We start from the raw sequence: 11,392 nt of genomic DNA, 5'->3' as shown, positions 1-11,392 counted from the left end.
AATTGTTAGAATTATATTGTCCTGTTCATCCGCAGTATAACTGTCCACTAGGTTAAATTGTGTTAGTGTAGTGTCCCTTTCAGAAAATCCATTAATCCATGACATCACTCTTTGCGATAACATCACACCAGTTGCAGAAAAATTCAGCTGTGGTGAGCAATTTTATTTTTTACAAAATAAAAATATAATTAAAAATCAGATTTTGCAGTTCCATAAATTATGTTCAGTGTGGTTAATCATAACGTGTCCACTCTGTTATGGCAATGTTTATTTGTAATATAGATTTCTCATCAAGTATCCAAAGTCATGTTAGCTATTATGCTAGCAAAGCTAGGCTGATTTTAGCACAAAATGTCCCTTCTGGTAGTGTCCACTGCTATGTCCAAATGGCACTCTATTAAAAAATAATAATCCTTGTACTGCTGGCAATACACACTTTGAAATAGATAAGACTAAAAAAATGACAGGAAAATATGCCAATGTTACCAGATTGAGGCATAATTTATTTAAGACATTTATCACTTGGATACCCTGTATAAAATAGTTTCCTTGGCCATTAAGAAACAAATCACAAAATTGTACTGATAAGAACGTGCATGAGCACATTTACACACAACAGGTGGTTTATTTACTTGTCTTTGACAAATCATTCAAAATCCAGTTTCGGGAAGGTTATACATACAGTAGTTAGCAGAAATCAATATTGTATTAAGACATTTCATTGGCCAAAAGGAATCAAATAAAAATTTTATCAATGCTATAAAGTCGGAAGAAAAAACTTTTGTTATAAGATAAAACTGTTCTCTGCATGTATTTACTTCATTGATGTCACTTTTTACAATTCATAAGGGAAAAAAAAAAAAAAAAACACCTCTTAAAAAATGAATTTTAATTCCAAGCCTTCCCAAAACACTAGTCTTTTTGCACCAAGGCCTGGATAATCAGATTGGCACTAGGCTGGAGCATTGCAATTAATTCACAGTACATACAATCTTCCAGATTCAAATTGCTCAAGATGTTTTTCCCGTATTGACAGTGTGTCCAAAAAGCAGAGGAAGGGGTGGGGGTTAAAATAAATACATGGTAGAGGATCCGAAAACATTTAGAGGTAGAACTCATAAACAAAAAAATGCAGTTTTCTATTGTATCATGCTCACGTTTTTACTGTACTGTCCCGTACTTTTGAATCCCCCCCCCCCCCCCCCCCCCGCCTTGTACTTTTCATTGATAAGGCAAGCACTTGATATGACCCTTAAAAACTAAACTTCCTTTTCAAGACAGAGGTGACACTGTGGGAGTTATTGCTCTTTTAGAGACAGAAAGGGGGAGAAAATACCGGGACATGACACAGAGTGACCGTTTTGCTGCTACAAATAGAATGTTGATGTCATTCACAAGGGGGGGGAGATTCCACTGTGGTGGATTTTGCAGTGAAGTGGTTATTTTTAGCAAGCAGAACACTATCACCAATTAAAACGGGGCCAATTGGAGTCATATTAAAAATCATTAAGAAAAAGTTGAACATTAGAATCCAGTCATAACATCCTACCAAGTAGTGTCTTTAGGTCACTCTTAAATAAAATAATACATTATCTTAAGTAGCGACATGGAGGGAGAGAAAAGTTTCTTGTAGAACATAGTTCATCATGCTCCCTCCACTCATGTCCCTTAAGTTCACTATCAATAAGGAACAACAGAAACAAGTCACTTTTGTGCAAACCGTTCGGTCGAGGCTTGTTTGTGGTGTCACTGGCGGGAGAGAACCTACCCACCAGGACTTCAAGCAACTGTGACCGTGACAGAAATCTTGAGCGACAGCCGCACGTTCCTGAGGTGAAAATACGGCAGGTGCGGTGGATGGGGGGGTGGGTTGCAGGTGTTTAGGTCTTTTGTGGTCTACTCTAGTTTCTGCTGCAACTTTTTCTGGAAGCAGACAGGAACTATGGAGAGCACAGCTAGGACGGCGAGCACAGCAAGCGAGTTCCAGGACACTGCCTCACCGGCGGTGGTCAGTTTGTACAGTGTGGTACCCGCATTGATAGCTACAAAAGATGGTGGTGCCACACCTGTGAAAAACAAGGGCGCATGAATGAAAAAAAACTCAAGTGCTAAACCAGAAAATTATTACCCAAAAAGGTTCCAATGAAGAAAACTCCCAGGGGCACGTTGATGACAGGTGAGGTAATGTTGATGAACCAGTTAGGAAGAAAGGGAGTTATTCTCAGGAAAATGATATAATTGATCAAATGATCTCTGTGTTTGTCCACCTGGCAGTCAAACACAGAATGTAAAAAATATTAATAATGGCTTATATGTGATAAAACACATAAAGCTCACGGTAGATTTTGATCATTCTAACCTGCTGTGACCACTTTTGGGCTTTTTCTGTGAGGTATTTGTAGACCACAGGTCGACCCACCAAGTATGACAGCATGTAGCAACAGGAAGCACCCAAACCAGAACACTGCAGAGACACGAACACATTAAGACAGCTGCATATTTCACCTTGTTACAGTATAGTGACTTCTTTTGCCACATTTAAAAAGTATCATTCACAACTATTGACCATGCACAGTGGTGTGCACAGACAATTTGGGGGGCAGGTGCTCAGAGGCAAAACAAAAGGGCACCTTTTACAGCACATGTAACTGTCAGACCAGCTGCGTTGTTAGAACAATGTGAATTCAGAAAATGGATTACTTAATTTTATATATGTAATTAAAAGAAACTTATTCCAAACTGGCAAGGGTCAACAAAACATTGTAACAGTCAAAATAAAATACAGACAGCGCAAATGAGAATAATTCCAGCTTTAAAGGAGCAATCTCCATAGTGCCATGTTTTGAAGGTCCCGATAATCTCACCATAGTTTATCTCGACAATATAACCAACAACAATATGAATGGGTCTGTTTGGTGACATTCTTACACGGCACACACAATAAACAACTATTTTTATGTTATGCATTTAGCAAATAAATGATGGTCATAGCCTGCTTTAAACCTGCATTATTGTTCTATTTGTATCTGTGTGCCCATACTCAAACGAGGAACCCTACAGTTTTCTTGGAGCATATTATTCACTTTACTACACACATTCAGTCTCACTTTCTCCAGGTGACTTTCAAACATATATATGGCGAAAAACATAGACAAGACTGAATTAGCAGTTTCTGCTCTTGCACTCCTCTTTAAAAGAAACTGCTGTATTTTAAGCCAAAGGAACTGTTGTGTTTGATAGAACAATATCTCTACATGCTGCAATAGCAGATTCATCCCGCATTAAGCCTCTGAACTATTTTTTAATTTGTCCGTTTTACCCTGGAAACCCCCGTTTACAGACGTCGCGCAACCGCTTGTTTCAACCCAGCCATAAAACGAAGGTAATTAATTATATTTATTATTCAAAATGTCTGTCATTTTTAGCTTAGAATCATTAATTGATGTCTAATATTTCGTAAAAAAAAAAAAAAAAAAAACGACTGAAAAATTATTCTCTCATATTTTAAACTTAAACAAATTGCGTCACAATGAAAAAAATGGTGTCTGTAAAAAAGTCACGGATATCTACCTCATAACTATCGCTAAATTGTATTTTTTTTTGTTACTGTCGCATTTTCTCAGATATGTTAGATAAAATAATACAAATTCTTTTTTTTTTTTTTTTTAATTGCCCTTCTGTTCAAAAATTTTCTTCCTCAAAAAAATTTAGATTTTAAGCTTTCCGATGATGTATCACACATGCATATCGGACAATTTTAAAATTTGGCCAAAGTGGGGGTCTCAGAGCGGAACTTCAAGTCACCTGAGTGTTTTCCGCCATATATATTTTTTGCATGTGTTCATTTGGATTCTTATTAGTTTTTGTTCAACAGAAACATTCTCCTGAAGTAGCAGTACTAGTATTAAACAGGCAAACACATTACTAAACATGGATTTTTCCTACCGACACTGGTTATGTGCTGGTCGCCACGTTAAATCTGTTTATTGAATTATGGCTAGCGGCTAGCCTAGCTTGTTTAACAGGTGGGACTGGGCAGAAGACTAATTTATAGAGATTTACATAGAGACAAAGGCTACATCAGGTTTAGGGTGCCACACACATACTCGAGATCCGACTCATTCTGTGTTACCTCTGCCTAGTAGGGGCTGCAGGCGGGGGCGAGGAGAGGGCATGATGGTAGCTATTAATTGATTCTGCTTCAATTAATGTGCCACCTTCGTGTCCGAGCTGCGTGTGTTTGCGCGTTTGGAGGCAAGAGGGTGCTCTCACAGTGATTCTAGCTGCGGGCTTGGGAGGGCACACACACATTACTAACAATAATGATCATGACTTAATGACCTTGATAAGGGCACTTGCTCAGTTAAGAGGGCAAGGGCCAGGGCCTGAGCACCACCTGGCGTCTATGTGTGCACGCGTATGACTGTGCATCATAAAAACAGTACTGCTTGATATAAATGCTACTTCAGTCTATATAACATGAGCAGGCTCAAAACAAATTAGTTCTAAATTAAATATCCTACTCATAAGATAAATAAATCTTTACATGAACACAAATCTATATTATTAGCCTAATATCATAACTGTACAAATAATTTTGCCTAAGGCCATGTCTACACGTAGCAGGGTATTTGGCAAAAACAACTTTTTCAACGGTTTAGCGAATCATCTACACGCACATTTTGGGCATTGAAAACGAGGGTTCTTAAAAACTCTGTCCTCAGGGAAGATGTGCGAATTCTGCGTTTGTAGTGCCATTATGTGGACACTAATAACCTGATGATATAACTGTGGAAACGTCACTGACTGCGACAAACTTTGTTCCTATGTCACACATGAGACCAATGTTTACATTGCGAGTAAACATGGATACCTTTGCAGTGGGTTTAGATCTAATTATTAGACAGGTGCTTTTTGCTTCCATTTATTTACAAACTCTTGCAGTGCTGGATACCTTCGCAGTGGGTTTAGATCTAATTATTAGACAGGTGCTTTTTGCTTCCATTTATTTACAAACTCTTGCAGTGCTTCATATTGAAGAACACATGCGAAGGACGGGGGTGTTATGGACAACAATTTTTCACGCATTGCACAGACGAGAGTATTTCAGTGCATCATTTCTGTAAATAAATATAGCAAGTCAGCAATACTATATTTTTGCAACATTCTTGTAAACAAATGACTTATTAATTCACTGCCTGTCATTGAAGACAATAGACGTCCGTTCCGTTTGAACTGGGAGGAGTGCCATTAACTGTGCAAGATGCCCGCTCTAAGTCAAAATGAATTGGAAGTCTAGTGCCATCAATGGCAGCCAATGAGTTAACAAACACTAGTAGAAAATTTTGGTCTAGTGGAAAATTTTGGTAGGACCCATTTGGTTCCTTTATTAAATAGTGACATATTTTTTAAAACAATATATTGATTGTTGGCGAGTGCATTTGTTCAACGTATTGGGATACAAAATTAATTGTGATATATCACCATATAGACATATTCTCATACCCCTATTCATCAAACAAGGCTTTAATAATGAAGCTTTTGTAAGTCAAATATGATTTCTTATCAGTACTCACCAAGCAGACTAAGAAAAGAGCCAGGGGGAAAGGGTAGAGATATCCAGACAGAATGCTGAGGAAAATGGATCCGGGGATCGCAAAGGTCTGAAGGCTAATGATAGGTGTCAAGGTATTGTTATTCAAAAAACAAACATCACATTGACTAACACACGCTAAATAGATGGCTAACGTTAGAATGTACATAGGTAAAACCTGAAACCCAGGCTATAGCAATTAGTGTATGTTTATTACCCCTAAGGATACAAAACATAGGTTGCAAAGTAGGCCACCAAAACCTGGCTGTAGTAGATGTCTTTGTATTTAGACAACACAGTTCCCAAAGCTTTGGCATCCTCCATGTCTTTAGGGATTTTAATTTTCTCCATTTCATCACTGGAAGAGAAATGAACAATTAGCACAAGAACAAAAAACAACACCTCAGCCAAAAATTCATTGAACTACGGGACAAAAGTGCTTTACTTTGCTAAACAAAGCTACGTACTCTGAAAGCTCTGGGAAGTTCCTGTAGACCAGGTACATGACTGAGGCTGAACAGGTGAAGATAGTAAGGAGGAGGAGGATAGACATGCGTGTTGAGCCCAGTGTGTCATTATGTCTATCTGTGAGGAAATGACAAGAACATTTGAATCATTGTGATACCATTGAATTACATCGACATTAAATTTTCAAGGTACTTGTATAGACATTTTGATACCCAGATTGTGGAATTCACCTCCCATACAAAGATCATGAAGCAATGATGTCACCATGCAGACCAAATTTAAATTTTATACCACAGTACCGGTGTACTGCCAAAAAGTCCTACGCCCACAGTACTACTGTGCACTTACAGCTTCTTCTGTTTAGATGCATACAGGAAGAACGTACAAAAAATGTCATAAGAAAATACATATTCACAGCAATATCAAATAAGGGTGGTTAAATACACGTGACCAATGTGGTTAACAGATCAATACTCTACCACAAAAACCACAATGCTGAAGAGCAATGACGGGAAAAGACAGCAAACATTTTGAGGCAATGAATAGTTTAAAAAATGACTCAATGAAAACAAAAATACTAAATTTTTGCCACTTTCAAAAGATGGGGGTTGGTAGGACGTCACACAGGTTATGAAAGAATTCCAGAACCGGGCTGTAAACTGGATTATTTGAAACGGGGTTCCATGGGCGATTGCTGTTTTTAAACCAGCCTCCTGGGGCAATCTCTGGTACTACAGAGTTGTAAAACACTTCCAGAGGACTCACTTTCCCACAATGAATCCTGCCTGTTGATCGGCACCGATAACGATGCCAATGTACATCCTGTTTTAATAAAATATTCAAGTTAGAATTTTCTATTTTCAAAATTCTCACTTTAAAGTCTGAAACGTCAGAGTAAAAAGAGAATTCTGACTCTACTCTCATAATTCTAACTTAAGTCATAATTATGGATTTATTCTCAAAATTATGACTGAACGTCAGAATTGTGAATTTTTTCTCAGAAGCACTTTAAAGTCAGAATTGAGATTTCTGACCAACCGTTTTCTTCATGTTTCATCCGTACTAGACGTTTATTTCATTGATACTTTTTCATGTTTATTGTTCCTTTCTTCTTTAACTCCAACCCCGTTTGTATGATCAATTTTTGAATATTTAACTTAACTGAGTTGCTTTGCCATAGGCCTAAAACACAACAGAATTTCGCAATGGTCTTGGGACCGACGAATTGTCACGTGACAGTGACAAGCCACTCCAACATGACGGCGACTGGTTTTGTTCTGATGCTAAGCTAACGGAACATTTACATTGTCCTAAACCACATTCAGTTAGCTTGACAAAGCCGAATGTAAATGCTCTGCTCCAGCATTGATTTGGGCAAAGTATAAATTCCACTTGCTTTGATATCTGGCCCTTTGAACCCAGTTGTGATATAATTTCGCCCCTACAAACCTACCGGTCAATGCTATGGGATCCGTAGCCTTAGCGTTCACTTCCTCATGTGGCAAAACCAAGTCATTTGTCTCTCGCCTATCGCTCCGCTTTTTGGCCATTTTCTGAGTAAGACCAGGCCTTCTTTGAGTGTCAGTTGTTGTAAGAGCCGAATGAAAAATAGTGTTACGCTGCCGGTAGAAAGACACGTTCACTAGACGACTTGGCTTTTCCTTCTATTCCAGCGCACAGGTACAAACAATCTAAACAGCGCCTCCGCCTGGAGTGCATTGTTATTACAGTCATTACCGCGCACGCAAACTGGTTGTTGTTGACCATTTCGATTTTTTTAAATGACCAGTTTAACGTACTTGTTCGCGTTGACTTTTCTAGGCTTGTTGAACAGTCTTATCCCTACTATAATATTTTTTCCCGCGCAGTTGCAGTGGTGGAATGTCATTGTACTTAAGTACATTTTTATGTATCTGTACTTCAATTGAAGTGGTACTTTTTACTTGATTTCATTTTAGAGCGCGTATCTGTACTTTTTACTCCACTACCTTTCAAATTGTTGCCTGTGTGACACGTTACTTGTTTGTTTGTTTTTTTCTCATTGTGAATTGGTAGTTTCGTTTTTATGCCTCCGGCGTAATCGATAACCCCCTGCAACTATACTGTAATTGAGCACAAGAAGCAGCAACACGAGTACACGCAAGATTAGGCAGGTGAACAAGATATTGAACAATAAGAACCAACAGTGAGAACAACGCGCCTTCAGAAGTGTGCTGCAAACTCTAGTGCAGTAGGTGGCGGTAAGCACCTGATAGTTGCTTGCAATCCGCCATTAAGCTTAGTTTTGGAGTTTTTGAGCTTTAAGCTTCTGTTTACAGTTTAGCCAATTTTATTGCTTGTTTTTTTCCATTCTGCACAGTTTCAAATAAAACTGAGCAGTCAATGAATTTTCCGGTTCTTAGTTTGAATATTGATTCAAATCTCTGTATGTACACAGTGTAATGCGTGGCAAGGCAGTACGTGTCCATTTAAAGTAAAAAGAGAGCAGACTTCCACTTATGCACTTTTATTACACAAAATAATAAATAAAGCCAGCTCGGCCACTCTTCACTCAGGAGTACAATGCGCCACGCGGTCACAATTGACTCCTGCAAAAAGCGAGTAGCAACAGAAGAAGAACATGAACATAAATAAGGAGGCGCCACTGTGTGGTGGATGTCGTAAGCAACACAGAGGTGTATATTACATTTTTGCATCGGGAGAAAATACTTTTACTTTTTTTACTTGTAAAGTAAATTTTAAACCTAGTACTTTAAATTCTTTCTGAGATACTTGTACTTTTACTTAAGTATTTTTTGCATCCGTATCTGTAATTTTACTTAAAAAAAAAAAAGTGAGTACTTCATCCACCACTACACAGTTGTTGGTGATGGAAGGAAACTTTTCCCATGTGATTTGGGGTGAATGGCCAATTTTAACAAGTTGCAGACGAGAAATTGAGGACTTGGGAAGACCAACATAAAGTGCATTGCCGTAGTCCAGCCTTGAGCTTATAAAAGCGTGAATTGCTTTTTCAAGGTCGTGGCGACTAAGAAAAGGCTTCACTTTGGCCAAGAGGCGGAGCTGGAAAAAACTTGCTCTTACAACGGAACTAATCTGTTTTTCAAACTTGAGCCTGCTATTGAATATCACTCCGAGATGTTTAACATGTGTCTTAAAAATAGGAGCTAGAGTGCCAGATTTGGGCTCAAGGGCATTCATCATAGAAGTTGTGCGAAAAGTAATATATTCAGTTTTGCTCTCATTAAGTCCTAAGAAGTTTTGTGCAAGCCACTGCTTCACATTGGATATACACTCCATCATTTAGTGAGAGCAGTTTGTTCGTTGGGTCTCATGGGCAGATAAAGCTGTAGGTCACCAGCATAAAAATGAAAATAAATATTACGGTTGTTTTATAATTGATCCTAAAGGTAGGATATAAAGTGCAAAAAGAACAGGCCCTAAAATAGAGCCTTTTGTGAATTGGAAATCTGTCGTTGTCAATGGCTGACAATGAATTAAAACAATAACAACATTAGCCTTATTGAGGGCCATAACCAGAGTGTATTTCTGTTTTTATTAATTTAATTTTTTAATTAACTTTTGTTTAATTTCTGATGTTACTCATTCATAAAAAGTACATTAAAAATAATTATCAATAATTTAAAAAGATACTACAATTATGATTTGGACCTGTCATCCACATATTCAGAGATGACATTTATTCATTGATGTTTCTAGCTGCTTAAGCTCACGAGCGTCGCAGCGGTGCTGGAGCCTATCCAGCCAATTATGGCTAATAGGTGGGTTACACCTTGAAGCAGGGCCGGCCCAGCCTATACTCAGACTGTGCAGCTGCTTAGGGCCCCTGACCACTAGGGGGCCCCCAATCTGGCAATTGTTTAATTTATATTCTATTTTGTTTACTACAGTTTGCTTTATTTGACTGTTGTGAGTTTTGATACTTGATTACAAGCTTAAAAAATATAAGTTCGTCCTTAACTTCTTTCTTTCCTCTTTTAGAAAAAGGTTTGACGCTATCTACTGTAAGTACTGACAATCATTTGGGGTGAGAAGTTTGAAGTATGCAGTGCAACACAATCTGATTAATATACAAAATATGGACGTATGGCTTGGATTGCATGTATGGATTTCACAGTACACTGTGACGAAATGGTGGGCCAAAAATATGGGCCCCTTTGAATTATTTTGCTTAGGGCCCCCAAATGGCCTGGGCCGGCCCTGCCTTGAAGTGTTGCCAACCAGTCAGAGGGCACATATAGGCAAACAACCTTTCATAATACCAATGATAAAGTATTTGGAATGTCACATATGCCCACCATGCAAACTCTGCCAAGGCTGGAGTCCGGGATTGAACCCATGATCTTAGCACTATGAGGCAGACGTTCTAACCACTCATCGCAGTGCTGCTGCCACACTTGTGTAAGTTAAAATTGTGGCCTACAAGAATCAAAATATGATGTCCACTTATGTTCTGTATGTGGACTCCAGATCTTTATAAGAGTCTGAAAGACGTTTTTCTAAATTACCAAGTAATACTCATAGGTTAAGCATATCAAATCAATAATTCATTTTCAGTATCTGTTATTCTCACAGAGGTTATGGCAAACCTTGCTAACTGGGCAGGAGGCGGGGTTCACCTTCAATTGTTGCCAGCCAATCACAGGGCACAATATAGACAAACATCCTTTCACGTTCATAATCACACCTATAAGTATTTGGAGGTTCAAATTAGCTTACCATGGCATGCATTATTTTGGGATGTGGGACGAAGCCGGAGTACACAGAGACAAAACAAGCAGGCACTGGGAGAACATGCAAACTCCACACAAAAATGGCCGCAGCACGGGTTTTAACCCTTGATCGCAGAACAATGAGGCAGACTGCTGTGACCATGCCGCCCGAAATTAAAAAAAAAAAAAAAAATCACAAATGCAAAATACACTAACTTTAAATGTAAGAGCTTGTGCAGTTGTTATATTGGAAAACGTGAGGGACTTGGGGTTGAGAATAATTAACAAGTTATATCAAATATTACGATATATATCATCAGTTTTTCCTGATATGACAACACTAGGTTGCCTCCATAAAATAAGGTGTTTTGGGGCTATAATTTAGGATTTCTGGGGAAATTAACAGAAATTCACTGAAAGGAGTTAAATGTGAAGGAATAGGATAGGATCCCATGATAGGGTATTAATGAATTACCTTCAATTCTCGATATGATACCCTACGATAAAGTGCCACCACGCCCTCTGAGACTCCACTGTTCTTTGCGTCAAGGTCTCATCTTGTGTTTGCACAAGACACTTTACAGTAGCATCATGAAGG

The 11,392-nt window shown here is 38.5% G+C and overlaps 1 protein-coding gene across 2 annotated transcripts; it reads right to left on the bottom strand.

Annotated features, from left to right (window-relative positions):
• Positions 1-326: 326 nt before the first annotated feature.
• Positions 327-11,353, bottom strand: tmem41b (transmembrane protein 41B). Of its 2 annotated transcripts, none has more exons than XM_057840417.1 (7): positions 11,270-11,353; positions 6,061-6,178; positions 5,823-5,951; positions 5,577-5,670; positions 2,360-2,464; positions 2,129-2,267; positions 327-2,066 (listed from the first exon to the last, which is right to left on the bottom strand). In XM_057840417.1, the coding sequence occupies exons 2-7, from the start codon at positions 6,144-6,146 to the stop codon at positions 1,897-1,899; spliced, it is 723 nt and encodes a 240-aa protein (XP_057696400.1). In that variant the 5' UTR covers positions 6,147-6,178; positions 11,270-11,353; the 3' UTR covers positions 327-1,896. The 2 variants fall into 2 exon arrangements, with proteins under 2 accessions (XP_057696400.1, XP_057696392.1); XM_057840409.1 differs by lacking the exon at positions 11,270-11,353 and adding an exon at positions 7,515-7,743 and having other exon boundaries at positions 339-2,066.
• Positions 11,354-11,392: the final 39 nt, after the last annotated feature.

This window comes from Corythoichthys intestinalis, chromosome 1 (genome assembly GCF_030265065.1).
Source record: "Corythoichthys intestinalis isolate RoL2023-P3 chromosome 1, ASM3026506v1, whole genome shotgun sequence".
Classification (NCBI taxonomy): Eukaryota; Metazoa; Chordata; class Actinopteri; order Syngnathiformes; family Syngnathidae; genus Corythoichthys; species Corythoichthys intestinalis.
Note: the sequence above shows the minus strand (reverse complement) of the source record. Positions and strands in the feature narration are given on the sequence as shown.